Below are 17,440 nucleotides of genomic sequence, written 5' to 3'. Positions count from 1 at the left end.
CAAGTCTTCAAGAATACACAGTGGAAACAAAACATTTTTGCTGTAGATTTTAAGCACTTTTCTCTGCCTTTAGTTTTTATTGACTGTGAAGATTATGCAAGCTCTGTTAAATCATTCTGTAAACTTGTTTAAATCCATTTCAAGGAAAGGAATTTTCTAACTTCTTCCAATTTGCTGTTTATAATGATCTTTACTGATGAAAGCTGTCATGTATGCAAATCAACATAAATATTTAAAGGCTGATTCCACAACCCACAGATATCAAACTCAATCACATACAACGTCAGTGATTCTTTAAGGTGAAGAAACAATATAAACAGCAGAGAGCTGTCAAAAGGGAAAAAAACCAACCAAACAATGAATTTATTTTCTCTATTATCCTTTCCCCATTAAAAGCAATAACACGGCATATGGATACAGCCCTCTATTTCAAGTCAACATATCTTCTTTATATAATAAAAATCCCAGTGCACGGATTTATTAACCTGGTCAAAATGAAAGGTGCATCTTTCTCCACCAAGTGTTATCATTTTCAAATAAGACATGTCCTCTAGGGAACAAATTTGAAAGCCATTTTTTGTTTATTTTTTGGGAAGGATTTACTTTTGAGATAAATAACCACTGTATTGGATGTGTATTTTTTTAAGTTTAACTTATAAAAGATTCTTATTATAATGCTAAGCAATAAAACATATCTTTTGTGCATTATACATACACAATAAGAATCTCCTCTTGCACCTGTTATAGAATACACTGGTTATAAATAGGACTTCAGCAGAAGATAAGCAAAGTATAAAATCAGCAAGTTTACATATTCAATAGTTATTTCAATGTAATTTTTGGTTTATAGGATATGAATACATCTGCATCAAAGAGCACAAATCTGTGATTTTTCTATTATTAGGCATCACAAAAAGTTATTACACACTCCCAGAAAAAGAACTTTGAAAAAGTGATGCTTATTTGTGAATAAGCAATGTCTTCAGCATTGTTCCATATATTGCCTCTTCTCCATATTTAATAGCCAAGGATATATTTATCATTCAAAGGAAAATTGAAATCTTTGTATGTAGTACCAACGTGATTTTCCTTCGCTTGTCTGACTAAACTATTTTTACATATGAGTTTTGATATCTTCTCTTTACAGTGAAGTAATCATATATTGAAACATTAAAGAAGGGGAAAAATGCTAGTGACAATCCTGTAGATGTATACCACAAAGCAGCCTTGGACTTCTTCTGGTAGGAAGAGCAGTAGTACAGCTCTGTAAGGACAGCAGTTCAGCGTTCAGACAGCTTGGGGAAGCTGTACTTTGTGACATTTATGGGATGTTTATTTACTATTTGGTGCACACAAACTACTTGCATGCACATTCACCTTGTGAGTTTGTATTCTATGGGGATGTGCATGATTGTTTTTTAGTTTCATCTTCTGAACTAGTCCTCCACAGCTGTGTGACAGTTTCTGATCCGCACCCATCAGATCAGGTAGCCACTCCCCGTGTTGAGGTGGCTCCATGGCTCTCAGCTGCTGCTTGGCACAGACCTGTGGCCACATGGGCTGTGGGAATCCTGGATATCATGCTCCTACGCTGTAGTGCCTCCCAACACAGAGGAGCCATTAGTGCAGCAGCTGGAAATAAGCACTGCCTTTCCCATGCTGAGAAATCCTTGTTATCCTCCATCCCACCATGTCACCTCAGCCAGCATTTGGACCACAACATTCGCCAAGGAACCGATGGGAGGATCCTGCAGAGTTGACTGATCCTCTGTTGACTGTAATGCATCACCAGAAGCTTCTTGCAATCACAAAGGGCTCAAGAGCAGGCTCAGTACATCAAGATCATAACTCGGTTTTCCAGTGCCTAACAAAGGGTGGCATAAATACACACATGTTGCTTCTTAGATCTCCCAGTAAAACCCATGGTCAGAGTTTACACACCTCATAGAAGTCATACTTAAACTGTAAAGGTAATGATTAGCACAGAAAAATGAAGATAGGTTTAGATTAACAATTTGTACTGGTTACTTCTTGAACCCACTACAGCTAATAAAATTAGAGCTATAAATATCTGAGTATGAAAATTTTATTTGAAAAAATACTCAGAACACCTTAATAAGAATTTGCATTTCTAGCAGACCTTCTGATCATAATATTCATACAGATTTCATTCATAAATGTAACCCCAAAATATATTCTAGCAAATATTTGCTATCAAAGGGGATATTTTAGGGAACTCTCTTCTTACACTTTCTAATCTAGTTTCACAAGCCTTCCTCACATGTTGCATTCTAAGTTGGAAATGAGGGCTGCAGATTTATAGCTGATTACAAATGAGAATGTTCTCAAAGACACCAAATACAGCTCTCCAGTTCAGTTGGAGCAGAATATTGATAGAATATTTCTGTTGACACAAAAGCACTAAATCTGTTTTAGAATGTGTTCCACGGAAAACATCAATTGAAAAATTGATATCAACTGGAGTTGATTAATGTATGAATTGTTTCAGAGCTGCATGCATTCTCCCAGCAATAGCTGAATTTCTTTACTTGAACCAGCTTGCCAATTATCATTATGCATAACTATGAAACTGGGACAAAATTTTGATGATGTTTACATCTTATCTAGTATGCACATAAATTTAGTCTAGTATTTAAAAAGTAAAAAAAAAGAGAAAGCTGTTGTTAAAGTGCCTTATGACTGGTCACAGAACAATATGCTGTGCACAGTGAAGAGCATTTTCAGGTATGTGGACCTATCTCATGACAAATCTTGACACTTGAGCACTGCAGTTGATTGTACAAGGCATGCAGTGATATGTGCCCACACAAAATACAGAAATGCAGGACTGAACTCTGTATATCTGGCTCTAATATTGCAGTAGACATATCACCTATGCAGATTATCAACATAAACAAATCATTTTAATACTGTTCATTCAGACTTTGGAAGGTTCAAAGGCTAGGAGCAGAGCAGATTGAATTTTCAGAAAACAGTGCTTAGAACTGTCAGTGTGGATGCTAAAAAGTTCTTTTAAAGGATCTTCTCATTGCTATTCAGAAATGTTTACATGTATAGACTGCTGCATGCACATATGTTTGCAAAATGGCTTATTCTTCAGTGAAGACTGCTTAATTCTTGGGAGGGTCAAACTAGATTTTAATGGTATTGCATGTTATGTTGGGAATTCTGGTTCCTTCAAGTGCATGCATGCATCTGAAATTCTCTTTAACAATAACTTGATGTTCCAATAAATTTGCCCTTTTATGTAAATTATTCCTAATATTTTTTTTTTACCATGGTAGCTGTGCAAAACTTAGATAGTAATATCCTAACTCTTGAGCTCTAAAGACTGTCTACAGCTTATGCTCTGTTTTGTAACAAATGTGATACACTGTTTTTCATGGACAGATGCAAAAGCAGTAAAACTAAACCTCTCAGAGTGTACCACAGTGGCATTTTAAAATAAAAGTATTTCAGCAGATAGACAAAAATATTTTGAATGTCTTTTTTTTTTTTCCACAGAGAATTCAACATTTCCCCTAGGACGAGTGAGTAAAATTATGCTTGCAGGTAAAGACTGAGTCTTCTAAAGTGATCAGTTGTGACATAATAAAAACACTTATCAAAGGTTCATCATGTTAAATGAAAAAAACCAAAACACCCACACCCCAAAAACAAACAAACAAAATGCTAAAAATGAAACAAACAACAAAAAACCAAAACAAAAAAAACTCCCCCAAAAAACCCTAAAACAAAAACAAAACAAAACAAAAAACAAAAAATGCGCCAAAAAAAAGAATCACACACACAAAAAAACCCCAAAAAACCAACGCCCAAACTAAAAAACCCCAAGCCTTACAGCCAAAGGTTATACAATCCACAAAAAAACTCAAGTAGGAAAAAATGCCTACATTCTGGCCAGCCTTTAAAAGCTTTCTCTTCCTTCTCCATTTAGGTACCTTTTACGGGGGACTTTTGCAAAGCTTTGGTAGGGAATAAGTAGCTTCAGATAATGAGATTATTTTGACTACAGTTTTCTTTTCAAGGAATCTAATCTCACATGCAAGCATTTGCATAAATGAAGTTAGTCCGTTTATTTAGTTTGTAAAGTGGTCAAAACAAAACATTCATTTAGACGGAGGAAGGAACTGGAGCATCGTCCCCAGCAAAGCCAGGCAAGTGCTTACCATGGACAGCACATGTGGGCAAGAGTCCAGAAAACAGGGCTGAACAGGCAGAGGAACAGCCTTTAATGTTTAGAGCCTGGGTAACAGCTCAAACCACCATCCAAAGATCCAAGGGGGCACCTGTTTCACAATCACTAGGTCTCTACATTCATTTTCAAATTTGTACACAGTGTAGAATTAAAAAAAAAAAAAAAAAAAAAAAGAAAACCCACTAAATGAGTAAATGCATATGAACTGAAAGTGAGAATGTAAATGGATGCAATGGCAATAATTCTGGAACTAATGGACAAACAAGCATTGCCAAATGCAAAATAACATAGAAATTCATCTGAGTTTACGAACTCAATTGAGGGACCAATAAAAATATTAGACTGCTGGAAAGGTGCTGTCAGACATAAAGCACCTGTTTAACATTACTGTTAATTGTGGGTGAAGGAAATAGCCCCAGCAGAAATTGGTTGAAGATGATTAAATTTAATTGCAATGCTATATACAAAGTGCTGCCCACTCACTGAATTAGAATCAAAATATGCTCAGAAGTGACACATTCCACAAAACCAGGTTCAATACAAGGCAATACAGGTTCAATACAGGTTCAAGCAAGCCTACATGTGGCAAAAAGCATATTCCCATTTTCTGAAAGTTCTTTCTGTCTCTCACTTGTTGTAGAATTGCACAAAAAAGCACCGTAATAGGAACCATGAAATCAGGAAATAAGGTCACTGTAAGGTGGAGTGTGGGCTGCAGGAATGTTCATATTCTCCAGCACAGTGGAGGCAGGAGGGTTGGTAGGAAACACTCAGCCCACTCTGAGACACAAAGTGCCAGGAATCAATGAGATCAGAAACAGTTAAGCTGGAGTGCCTGCCCTTGGTTTGTGTAAGGCAGATACCTCTGTAAGCCAGCTCCAAGCTTTCAGAAGAGTGCACAGAATCCCCCCTGGCAGGCAGCCACTTCTGCTGGAGGCAGCTGCCAGAGACTTCTGGCACAGAATAGTGAAAGTACAATTTTTCATCTTCTGTACGATTTCTCCCTTTTTTTCCTTTCCACAAAATTTCATTAGTGCAGTTGGGGGTTTCCCCCTGCTTTCCTCTGTAGAAGGACTATTTATTTGAGTCACTGATTTATTAGCAGCCCCTTTAGACTGTATTTCCTAACTTAAATTTTACTTTCCACTCATTTTCCTTGTAATGCCCCAGCCTACCCTTCCTCTCTGCTTTCAGTGCTGTTGAGAGTGCAGTCACAGTGCTAAAGGATGAGTTGCTTACAGTCAGAAACTCACAAGTTATTTGGTCTTCCAGTAACCACCCAGGTATATGGTGGCTCCTCCTTTAACCAGCTGTCACCTAAACCACATTTCACATGCTGCACATCCACCGTTTAGCCTTTAAATTGTTTTCTGACAGCTAGGCACATGTTTGCCACCGGCTGATGGCAAACACAACACTGTCACTTTGTGGCAAATTTGGTTATGCCACTGTTTCTAGCATTGACCTCAGGCGGATGGAGACAGCTGCCCAGGCCGTGGCCTTCCTTTTCTCTATTTACATTCAGTCCTCAGGCTCACTTAAGTTTTCAAAGTTTCCAAGTGCCTAGAGTTGTTATCTGCTGTAGAGAGTGCTAAGATGCTACTCAGTCCTGGTTATATTTGCCTTAGTGCTAAAACAGCTTGCTTATGGCTCAGTATCAACTAAACCATCATTATTTCCAAGTACCTGCAATGTACTTAATTAGAACTACTGGAGCCTCTGGACAGGGGGTGAGAGCTGTGCTTTTTTAAAGGTAACTGTGTAACAGAAAAGCCTTTCCCACCCCAACAACCCAAAGAACTCAAGCAAGCACCAAGCGCAATGGAGCAGCTGTTTGACAGCTTTATTTGAGAACAGCTTAGAGAAGTACATGAAAAATACTGTATTCAGCTGAAGCTGCAGGGAACAACGGAAGAGAAATAATTAGCCAAGTCAGAAATTGGCTAAGGCACTGGGTCTTCTAAGCCTTCTATTTCCTTCAAAATACAAAGGGATCTTTAAATACTGAGTAGTAAACGAGACTTTGTTTATATCTTATCTTAAAAAGCCACAGGAAGAGCCCTGCACCTTAATAACATCCTTGGCTTAGAAATTATTCAGAAGCAAGGGGGCCATCTGCTGAATTCCCAGTACCATTTTCTGCTGTATCCTGGAAGTTTCTTTAAAAGTTTTGCAGGCAAGCCCTTTGTCAGTTTTCCCAGGCTTGTGAAGCATGGCAGTAAACCTCTGAGCAGGCTGAGCTGCAGGTGAGTATGACAGCATTATCTATCACAACTTAAAACCAGTACACTGATCAATGTAATCTATTCAGACTCAAAAATCCTGTAGACAATATCATCACTCTAAAGTATAAGTAATATCTCTCTGTCATAATGCAATCACTTAGATAGCAATTTTCAGACAGAAAATTTGCTCATAATATGTTCCTGAACATAATTTTTCCGATAAAATATAAAAGCTTAAAGCAGAGAATCAGGTCTCTAAAATAAGCAGCTTCCTTCATTGGCTTACTGTCCATTATCCTTAGTAATGCTGGCATCATGTTCAAGCTCAGCATTCCCTTCCCCATGTAACTTCATCAGACTCCACTGATAAAGGATACACTGGTAACTGCTGCTAATTCCACTCTTTCTGAATTCATTACCACTAGCTTCATGATACTCATAACTAGTCCCTTCTCCAATATGTAAAAGTGGGCACAGGAAAGGTAAACTTTGTAAAGAATTTTATGATCACATCACAACAAATTCATTACATACTCAAAGTGTGCTATCCTTGTAGTTGTACTTATCTCGTTCTCATTAGAACTGCTACAGCTAAAGGTCTCTCTGCATACTAGGAAGAAGTCCCAGAATTATTTCTGTCACAATAATAGCAAAGTATGCTAAATAAATACTACATAAACACCCAGACTGAAAAAATCCTTGTTCATAAAACCATGAAATTTGATAAAGGTACTTAAAATATTCACCACTGTTCTTATTTCTTAAAGCATAGCCTTAAGTCTACTGACATTTCATGGCCCGTTAATACAGAACACTTTAAATATAGAAAGGTGCGTGTTATCCATTAAAGGCTACGTAGACTCATGCATAAGATCACTCAGAGTGTACAAACAGAAAATTGTTTAATGGTACAAATGATGAAATCAAATCTTCAATGCTGCTTCCAATTCAACATTTTAAAAATTACTGCAACACATCACTTGTATCTTTCAAAGTAATAATGAGGAGGGATTAAATAAAAGCACAGCACAGGGAATACAAATAAATGCCACTAGCTTAAGATATCCTTCTTAAGGATAAGAAGAGGTCCCAAGTCTCCAACTCAATAGTTGGAGAGTTTGTTTGCATTGTGTGGGACATTTTTCATGTTTAAAATAATTTTACTATCTCAGTCAATACTAAATCTCAGTATGCATGACTTCCACATCCATAATGTAAAATGTATCCAGATGGAGTTGTTTGCTGCTCACTGTTCCCATCTCTATGCACACTGATAAGCAAGAAGGATATGGCCTGGAAAGTTATAAATTGTAGGCACATGCAACTTACTCACTGCTTTCAGTATTTGATAGCAAACTATTACCCTCTGTGCTAACTGAGCATCCTTTATTTATCTCCTAAAATCTGAACTTCCATATCAAAATATGAAAACAGCATATATAAACCAATAGAAATTCAAAATATCAAACACATGAAAAAGTTGCAGCGCTGCAATTACCCAGCATTAATAAAACTTTATCATGCAACTTTACTCCCAGGAGCTGTCCAACACTCCCTCTCCAAAGGGCTTAGCCTATGACCTCAAAAGCCCGACTAGCTTCAAAGACTTGCCACTAAAAAAAAGGCAAAAGAAAAGAATGAAAACTTTTTTTTTAAAAAAAGAACTATATAGAGAGAAATAAAAGTTTTCCCTCAAGAATTCAGAATGAAAGCTAAGGATTGCTAAAATTCAGTCCTTTCCGTAGAAATGGCCACAAAACATATAAAACATACCAACCCCTGGTAATGCAAATTTAGGAAACAAGATGTTCTATCTTTGTGCAAAAGCAATACAAAGTGCCCTTGCTACTCTTTTCAAACTCTGGAAAGCTCACATAAAAAAAGAATTTCTATGCAGGAAAGAGACTTGAGATAAATTTTCAACTTCATAGCTTTTTCCCTTTTTTTCTAAACTCTAGATTGTTGGCTTAAGACTAAGATGCTTCAATTTTAAACAAAATCCTTTAAAAAATACACCTTTAAAGAATAAGGAACATCAATTTTCATTGGTTACTTACATGCAAACAAAAAATTACTTCCACCATAGCAGAACTATGTTCCAAATTACTATTTGTTAGTGGAACTGTGTTTGAAGTGATGATTTGTTAGTTGAGTCAGATAAATTTATTTCATGAAGTATTTAGGTGGAGAGTAGTGGTGTGTATACTCACTAGGCAGTTAAAAAGGGAAAGAAATTGGAAAGTGAAGTATGTGGAACATAGCATTTGGAGGGTAATATCTTCCCATCCTTCTGATACTACTCAACTTGTACATCAGTTGTTAAAGCTCTACTAAATCAGAAGTATTTACAACCAAGCTTGTTCCCATTTTAGATCTTTGAGATCTTTTCATTTTGACCTAGTTTTGAACACAGACATCATTAAATGTTGCCTGCATTTCAGGGGGTTCCACACACAAAAATGGAAAGCGGATCAGCTTCACGGGTCAAAGAACACAGACGCAGCTGAGCCAATGGCCGATCAATGATACCTGAGGTGCAGTTGTGTTACTGCACACGGCAGGCACAGCGGTACAAGGGAAGAACCTGCAGGTGCTCTGACAGAGCGCTGGTGCACAACACGGAAGGGATTTTGGAAGCATAGAGAAGTATTTGTCGTTTTTGGTCATTGAAAGTCAAGAAAGGGAAAGCAGACTTTAGTTCCTAAAAGGTGTTTAGGGTTTAGGTGTGTTACAGGGCACAAGCTGGCGTTGCCGAAGCCCAGGAAATCCTACCGGTGGGCTCAAGGTGTCTCTGGTACTCGTGCAATGCCGGCTCGGCGGGCGGCAGGTCCGTACCCCTACGCCACACACTCTGGCACAGGGACAGGGAAAGTTGTGTCGCGACTGCGGAGGCGGTGGCGATACCAGAGGCACGGCGGAGAGGCGGAGGAGCGGCAGCGGGGCACGGTCACGGCCCCCGCAGCACAGGACCCCTGGCCGCCCCACGGATCGCCCTCCGAGACCCACGGCCACCGTCTGGGCAGCTCCACGGGTCTGCAGTGCCCGCAGGACTGCCCCAAACTTCACGCGTGCTGTGCCTAGCTGTAGGTCTCGACAGGTAGTTCGCAACGCGAGACAAACTCGCAAGTGCATCTTTTGGCAGACGAAACCACAAGGACGATCGCTTCCCTCCTCGGCCGCGTCAAAACCTTGGACAAGGTACTAAAACGCGACACCTGGAGCCGACACGGCGCCTTCCTCTCTACCAGCCCCCAACTTCTCACCAAAGCGTCAGAAATTAACCTCTCCCTGGGCAGGAGCCCGAGAAGCCGTGCAGGGATAACCCAGCTAAGCCGCAGCCCTCCCCGTCCCACCGCCGAGCGCCAGCACCGCCCCCAGCCCCGTCCCCGCGCCCGCAGCCGCCGACCGAGAAACTTTTCCGAGGCGCCCGGAGAGGCAGCGCCCACAGCGGGGCCCCGCGGAGCGGGACCGAGCCGGCGCCCACGCCCCACGCCCCCCGCAGCCGCGCCGGCCGCCCCCAGCGTGGGCATCGCCCGCCCGCTCCTACCGTGCGGGGGGCAAGTGAGGGAGGGGGCGAGGAGGTGGCAGTTACCGGCGAGCGAGCGCCCTTCTTGCAGAGCGGTCCCCTGAAGACGCCTTTGATGCCGCGGTAGTGCCCGTTGCTGAGGTGCCGGGAGCTGATGACCAGGTAGCACGCCATGCGGGCCCCCCGGGCGGGCGGGCGCGGCGCGGCAGGGCAGCGCGGCTCCTCCGCGGCCGCGGTGCTCGCTCCGCCGGAGCAGAAGCCCGCATGAAGGAGCGGGCGGAACCGCAGCAGCGATCTCCCTGCTCCCGTCTCATCCAGCGCCCGGGTGAGCGCTGCCAGCAGCAGGATGCACTGAAGGCGGCGGCAGCCAGAGCACATCTGAGGGAGCGCGGAGGCCAGTCCGCATGCTGCTCCGCGGGTGGGAGACGGGCCGGCGAGAAGAAGGGCAGAGCGCAACTTGCACAGTCCGCCGCTGCTACGGCCCTTCCTCTTCTCCCTCCTCCTCCTCCTCCTCCTCCTTCTGCTGCTGCCGCTGCTCAGAGCAGGCCACCCGCAGCCGATATCCGGAGGGGAGTTTGTCCGCGGCAGCTGGAGCGGCGGCTGCTCCCCATGGCCGTGCCCATGCCGGGCTGGGTGGTGGATGCCGCCGCGCACAGCCCCCGGCACCCCGCTCCTCGTACGGCCGCCGCAGTCGGCGCTGCGCCTCCCTCACCTCCGCCGGGGGGGGGAGGCGGTGCGAGGGGGCGGAGGAGGGGTAGGGCCGCACCGGGGGCGGCGGGAGGGAGGGAGGACATTGCCCCCCGCCAACGCGGGGAGGGGGGGCAGCGATGCCGGCAGCCCCGGGAGGAGCGGCCGGGAAGGGGTGCGCTGACCGCCCTCCTTCTCTTCGCCCAACTTTCCCGTCCTCGATGTCGGCAGGTAACGTCCCTTCCCCGCCTGCCTCTGGCTGCTCTTCCACCTGTCCCCGGCAACCCCCAGCCCCCCTCCCCACCGCTGTCCCGTGCGTGAACGCCGCGGACTCTCGGCATCCAGGCGATGCCGGGTAGCGCGGCTGGGAGCGCGGGCTGGCCCCGGACACCCCCGGCTTGTACCTGGGCATCGTCCCCCCTGAAAGCGCGTGAATTTAAGTGCATGGTGTCATTTATCACTTAAATGATTTACACGCAATCGCAGGTATGAAAATCTTCCACCACTGAACAGCTGGAACAGGTTGTTCTCCCTTTCTGCAAGACAGAGGTGCGAGGTACCTCGGACCCGCTTGTGCAGACTCAGTTTCTTCTCATCAGGTCACAAGTATCGTCTCTGCTCTGCTGCGTGCAAAGTCGATAAAATAAATCAATAAATCACACAGCCTTAGTAGTCACCTGCAGATCATTCATTTCTTCGAAGTAGATGGTTTAAACTGTAGATAAGAATTGTTTCAGTTTTTTCACTTAATCTCCTAAAAGCATGTGCTTTCAGTTATTAATGAAACTGATAAGGCACAATCATTCTAATTTTAGATTCTCAAGAGCTTTTTTCTATGAACCTAATGTAAATAAAAGGAAAATCTCACACAATCCACCAAACTGATAAAGAGATAATGGCAAATCAAATATTATTTTTTGACTGTTTATGTAAAATAGTGTTGTACAATCCTAGTATTCAGCATTTTATAGTGTTTCACATACCATATTGAGTTTGACTATGTGTGTGTATGTACATATGTACAAATCGTCAAATATATTATTATGTATTTTATTAATAAATATACAATGTTATAAAGAAAACATAATAATTCTGAATTTGGAATAACCAGAGGTGGAAACAATGTATTAAGAACATCCATATGTTAACCATCATACAGTGTCTTACAATGTAAAAATCTTTTAGGTAGGGGGTCAAATTAAGGTGGTAAAACTGAGGTGTGAAATAAATGAAAGGACTTGGCTCTTTGCATTATGTGTGCATTATGGGACTCCTTGCTAAAGAGTGTTGTGGATCACAGATTAAACAGTCCTATGAATCAGATCAGGCTTTGAAGCCTGGTAGCAATACAGGTAGCAAAAGACCTCTGGAGGACTTTTCTGAAGGAAGAGAAGTTTGAGAAATTGTAATAATGTACTGAAAAAAAAAATAGTCCACTGTTAATTTGGTGGTGAAAAGGAGTTTTATGATTTCCTCCTACAAGTCACAGAAGTCACAGCTACGTGAGTGACTTGAAATTTATTCTTGTTGGCATATATATTAACTGCAAGTTCTTCCTGAAATAATTCCTCTGCAAACCTGTTAAAGATAAAAGTATTGTCTTCACTTTGAATTTTGGTCTGCATCATAGCTTTCTGACTCCACACTGAATATGTATCTGGAAGTAAAGACGAGCACCTTTTCTCTTTGGCAATGAAATGAACTTCCAAAAACTTTGCTTCTCTATGATGCAGCTGAATAGAAACAATGAAAATTTACATCTCATCTTGCATAGAGGTCTCTGTTCCTTTTCTGTTGTGGAAACATGAAAAGTCCTTTGCTCGATGAGGCTGCTGGTGCTCTGTAACAAGGTGAGGGAGAGGGTGCAGAAGACCCAGGCCATGTGCATAGGCTGGGGATGCATGATGGTGTGTTGCAGCCATGTGGTCAGACTGGCTGTGCCACCTGCAGCGGAGGTTCAGCACAAGCTAAACTGGTGAAGTGCTTTGCTGTAGAGACAGTACTTTCCTCCTTAAACTTACAGAGTCTTCCCTAGTTCAGTTAGTAGTACTGTACGAAACAGAAATTATTTTCCCCAGAGTAGACTGCACAGTATTCATTTTATCCTGCTGAGGAGGATGATGTGCTCAATTGACCCTGCTGTGAAAAGTAGAAGTCATTTTGGGCTCCCTTCACTTTGCAAACTCAGGGGAATAGTTACTATGACCACCAATCTAATTTATAAATAATCTGTAGGATGCAAGCCTGAGAAAATGAGATTAAGGGTTGTCAAATGGAACAGTTAGTTATTAATTATATCACTCCCTGAACATTCCCCAAAGTCTCTGGAGAAGCAGCACCTTCTTGTCTTTCATCACAGGTCATGTAGAAATATGAGCCTTAACTATTAGTACTTTCATCTGGGTCCAATCCTTCACTACCTTAGCTCTCATAAAGTAATTTTCAGCTGAGCACAGTGAATGTAAAATACTACCTTTCAGAAAATTATGCTTTCTTTGCAGAAGTGTTAGTGACTTTTCAAGATGCAAGGAAGTAGAGAAGCAGGCCAGCTGTCACTAAGAGATGATGGTTAGAATAATGAAAGGTTCTCCAGCTCATCTATCCACTCAGTTTACAAACATTTTATCATTAATAAAGATTACTTAGCATTTATTGTCCCCCCTCAAAAGTCTGTAAGCGTTTTCTAATTATTCTTTGTATCGATTGTCTTTATTGCATAATTGGTATCTAGATTAAATACCTAGATCTAAGGATGCTAGTTCTGATATAAATATTCTCTGAATATCAGAACTATATTAATCCAGCCATATTAATTTTAATGGTTGCGCTTATTCATATGTTTCTTCGCAGCATTAGACAGTACTGTATAGACATACCCATAAAACCTTGTGTGCTTTGTGAATTGTATTTAAATTGCAATTCAAGTGTTGCTCCTGATCTGAGTTCCACCTTCACACAAAGTTATACTGATAATCTGTGCTGTATAGGTAAAAACTATATTAGCATGGTTTGCCAGCTGCTAACCTAAGCATTCCTCACTGTGAATACAGGCTAGATCTGCTTAAGGGTCTGAGTTCTAAAATGTTTTCCACAATCCCTATGCTGTGCCTCAAAAGAACAAGGACATCCTTCCCCACCCAGATATGAGAAAATTCAAAAGAGTGAGAAGCATCTTCTGGCACTACACCTCTAGAAATTTTACTTTCACAAGCAAACAAGGACAGAAGGTGTGTAGATACACAGCTTGAGTACTGTTTCACAGTCTGATTATTCTCACTTAAGTTAATTTAACACATTTTCCAATGTAGAAGAATCCAAATTAACCCTACAGTAAAACATACTCTGATACTGATGTGATTTTTACATGTCTTCCCCACAGCAGAGAGGGAGGGAAGGAAGTGGAGGAAATCAACATCTTGGCAAGAAAATTTGGGTATAAAAACACACAATGAGGTTCCTGATGTATAACAGAAAGGTCTTAGCAGCTTTAAGGTATATTAGGACATGAAGGAGATTTTAGAGCTGTCAATTAAGTTCTGGAAATGTATGTACAGAGCTTTGGATTATAATGGCCTGAACTTTCCCTCCACTCTGTTTCCCTAACTCATACATCCAGACTCTCACTCCTCTCCATTCCAGTGGTCCATAGCTACGACTAATTCCTCTGGGTTCACATGAAAAGTGAACTCCTGCCCCACTGAAACCAGTGACACTTTTTGAGGTCGACAGAATCAGTTTCTTCAGAAACTTTCAGCTGTTAAGTATATTGATGTATGGTAACAAGCCTTAAATGTATGATTACATTAGTTGTCCTGTTATTTTACTTAAACAAATAATATACTATCCCAAAAGAGTAATAATTATCTGAAAGTGAGAACCATATTTTAGAAGCAGTCAACATTTCTGTGGATCTCATGAATAAATTTTAGTCTGAATGTTTAATTTGTTTTTCTTAGTGAACCATATATTTTGAGGAACATTTTATGGAGTTTCATCCTGCTGAATGTAAAAAATACAAGGTAAGCTGGTCTGCACAAAGCTTTGTTTTGTTTTCAGTGAAATGGCAGCTTCAAACCTCTGTTCTTTATAACCTTGAATCTTAAAATACAGCAATTATATTTTTTCCTGAAATAAGTAATAGAAAAATCTTAATTGTGTCTGTCTCTATTTCATTAATTAGTTTAGGTTATTTTAGTTCTTCTCTTTTTTATTCCATTTGAAGTAATCATAATACTGCTTATCCAAGCATCTTTAATCCCAGGCTGACTATTTTAATCTAAATAGTTACATTTGTCTTGTAAATCACTTATGTAAGCAGCTTTCTGTTACACAAAAGTTGAATCTGTCAAAGTTTATACACTTAAAGCATTGATGGTTTGGTTATTCTAGTCTCTAGTCCATCCAGAATCAATGACACCATTTTACTTTGGATGGAGCTTTTTTGGAATGTCTTAAGTGCTGAACAGTCACTTTGCAGTCTGCAGCTTGCTATTAATTGTGCAGCCAGCAAATATAGCATGGTGGTCAAACCAAAGAGTGTGTGTCTACATCAGTGAAGAGCAGTAAATCATGTCCTACTTTCCCTGTAGGCTCATGCACCACTGGTTTTAAGAAAGTCATATAGTTGAAAGGGAATCTCATTCTCACTCATGATTCATCCTTACTCTAACTTTACTTAGATACACCTTTTATGTGACATTCAGCAGCACCTCTGTATTACTTTCTCTATCACTAAAAAAACAATATAATATTTCCTTTGGAGTTATTGTGAGAATTACTCAACACTGTCACTACAGTCATAAAGAAGAATCCTAAGTACTACTAGTACTGGGATATCAGAAAAACTGCTGATTTCATAATCAGTTAAAAATATGCAATAGATGTATTATTTTCAGAAGGTTGCTGAACATGCCATTCAATTTGTAGCCCAGTAGTACGAATAGGACATTAACCCTGTATTAACAACAGCTCAGTATTTCCAGAGTATGTGACCAATGATGTAAATATGTGTTCCATTGTCTATTCAGAAATAGTACCCATTGGTTTCTTCTTATTGTTAGCTATGATCTTCACCTATATTAGGATGGATATAGAAAGAATAATGACAAGTAGCTACTGTTATGAAAATTATATAGCAGAACACCAATTCTATTTCAGTAGCAAATTCTTTACTTTAGGTGGATGATATATGGAAGAGATGAAGATGTAGCAGTGTTTTCATACACTTGCCAATTTATTATGTTTGCATAAATATTTAATACATCAATCTCTTTCTAAAGGAAGAATATGGTTTGCATTTCAAATCTTTTAGTTTTTTTAGATTTTCTTTCTGCTAAATCCTATCAAAACTTTTATTATATGCTAGACATCCACAGTACAGGTGATTCATGTTGTTTGTTGCTTGTTGATGGTCATCAGACTGATCTCCTGAGTTTACCACTGTATGTGCTAGTGGCCTGAAAATCCAGAAGGTGAGTAAAGGTACTGCATTTTTGTTATTAGGGATCAGAATTGAATATTAATTGAAGAACAGATATCTTGAAATTATTTTAAAATAATGTAAAGAGATAGAAAATACCTCCTAAACTCTCCATAGCTACCCATGGTATCCAAAGGCAGCGAGGCTGCCAGCATATGCTTCAGCCACAGTTAGTTTCAATAACTAACATAACCACAGCTGTCAATCCCTTTTCCAACTCATACTCATTGAATTCAAGGAGAGCTCCAAGGACAACTGTAATGAAGCAGCCTAGAAACAGGAGAGGACACTCACTGCAGAGGAATGATGAAGGCAGCTTCCATCACGTGGCTATTTCCACTCACATCTCCTTACTCCCAGTACTGTCTACAAAAGTATTTTATCTTACACTTCCATAAGTAGCATTCTTACATGCTTGCACCTGCTGTGTGTGAATTCACACAACACCTCAGTGATACCCACAGACAATTCCAGCTGGGCAAGTGACTATCCCCCTTTTTGTCTGGCACTACCGTTGCCATAATTCACCCAGAGACTGTCAGCAAATACTTTTAAATTATAGTAATTTCTTGACTATAAGGTGCACCCGATTATAAAGCGCACTTCCAGCTGTCGGCAAATTTCCAAACCTTTTCCATATATAAGGCGCACCAGATCATAAAGCACACTTTTTTTTTTGTAGCGAGGATCTGCGCGCAACAAAGTAACCAATTAGTAATGGAATTGCGCTAGCCTCGCTGAGCCCCGCCAGCCTGCCTGGGGCCGCGTGAGCCGCGCCGAGCTGTGTGGCCCTGTGCGGCTCGGCTCACTGCTCACTGCTTGACTCGTGGCTTGCAATTCCGTGGTGTTGGCAAATTTCCGAACTTTGTCCATATACAAGGCACACCGGATTATTAGGCACACTTCTGGGTTTCGATCAAAATTTTAGGCTTTAAGGTGCACCTTATAGTCGTGAAATTACTGTACTTTTTAATCTGGCTCATTTTCAGCCTTTGAAGACTATCAGTTGGCATAAGATCATGTAGAGCGTGCAGAGGACTCTTAACTCACATTTGTTAAGAGAAAAACTCATTGTTTTTCACGAAGTAAAAAAGAATTCCCTTTTTCTTGGGAAAAGAGGGTCAAGAAGGAATTGTGAGATGTCACACAAGTTGGATAAAGATCAGTGATCTGGCAACTCTATACATGTTGATCATAAGAAGCAAGGGACAAGTAGCTACAACTATATTCTCCATGTAGAGGGCCACTTAGTATGCTAGTTCACTAAGCCATTCCAGATACAAAAACTGTAAGGAGAAAACAAC

At 40.9% G+C, this 17,440-nt stretch overlaps 1 protein-coding gene and 1 long non-coding RNA gene across 3 annotated transcripts in view; one reads left to right on the top strand and one right to left on the bottom strand.

The window, feature by feature from the left end:
• The window catches only part of ZNF804B (zinc finger protein 804B), a 236,792-nt gene extending 226,132 nt beyond the window's left edge, over window positions 1-10,660 (bottom strand). Inside the window, exon 1 of one of the 2 annotated variants that reach the window (XM_033068030.2) lies at window positions 9,992-10,660. In XM_033068030.2, the coding sequence (XP_032923921.1) occupies window positions 9,992-10,348 (357 nt within the window). In that variant the 5' untranslated portion in view covers window positions 10,349-10,660. The remainder of the gene's footprint in view (window positions 1-9,991) is intronic. The other variant, XM_033068036.2, reaches the window with a different exon arrangement.
• LOC117000429 lies at window positions 10,048-12,428 on the top strand. The gene is made up of 2 exons (XR_004418762.1): window positions 10,048-10,132; window positions 11,144-12,428. It is a non-coding gene; the product is annotated as an uncharacterized LOC117000429 (long non-coding RNA).
• The last annotated feature ends 5,012 nt before the right edge of the window (window positions 12,429-17,440 follow it).

This window comes from Catharus ustulatus, chromosome 1 (genome assembly GCF_009819885.2).
Source record: "Catharus ustulatus isolate bCatUst1 chromosome 1, bCatUst1.pri.v2, whole genome shotgun sequence".
NCBI lineage: Eukaryota > Metazoa > Chordata > Aves > Passeriformes > Turdidae > Catharus > Catharus ustulatus.
The sequence above is the reverse complement of the archived record's forward strand: the minus strand, read 5'-3'. Positions and strand labels throughout refer to the sequence as shown.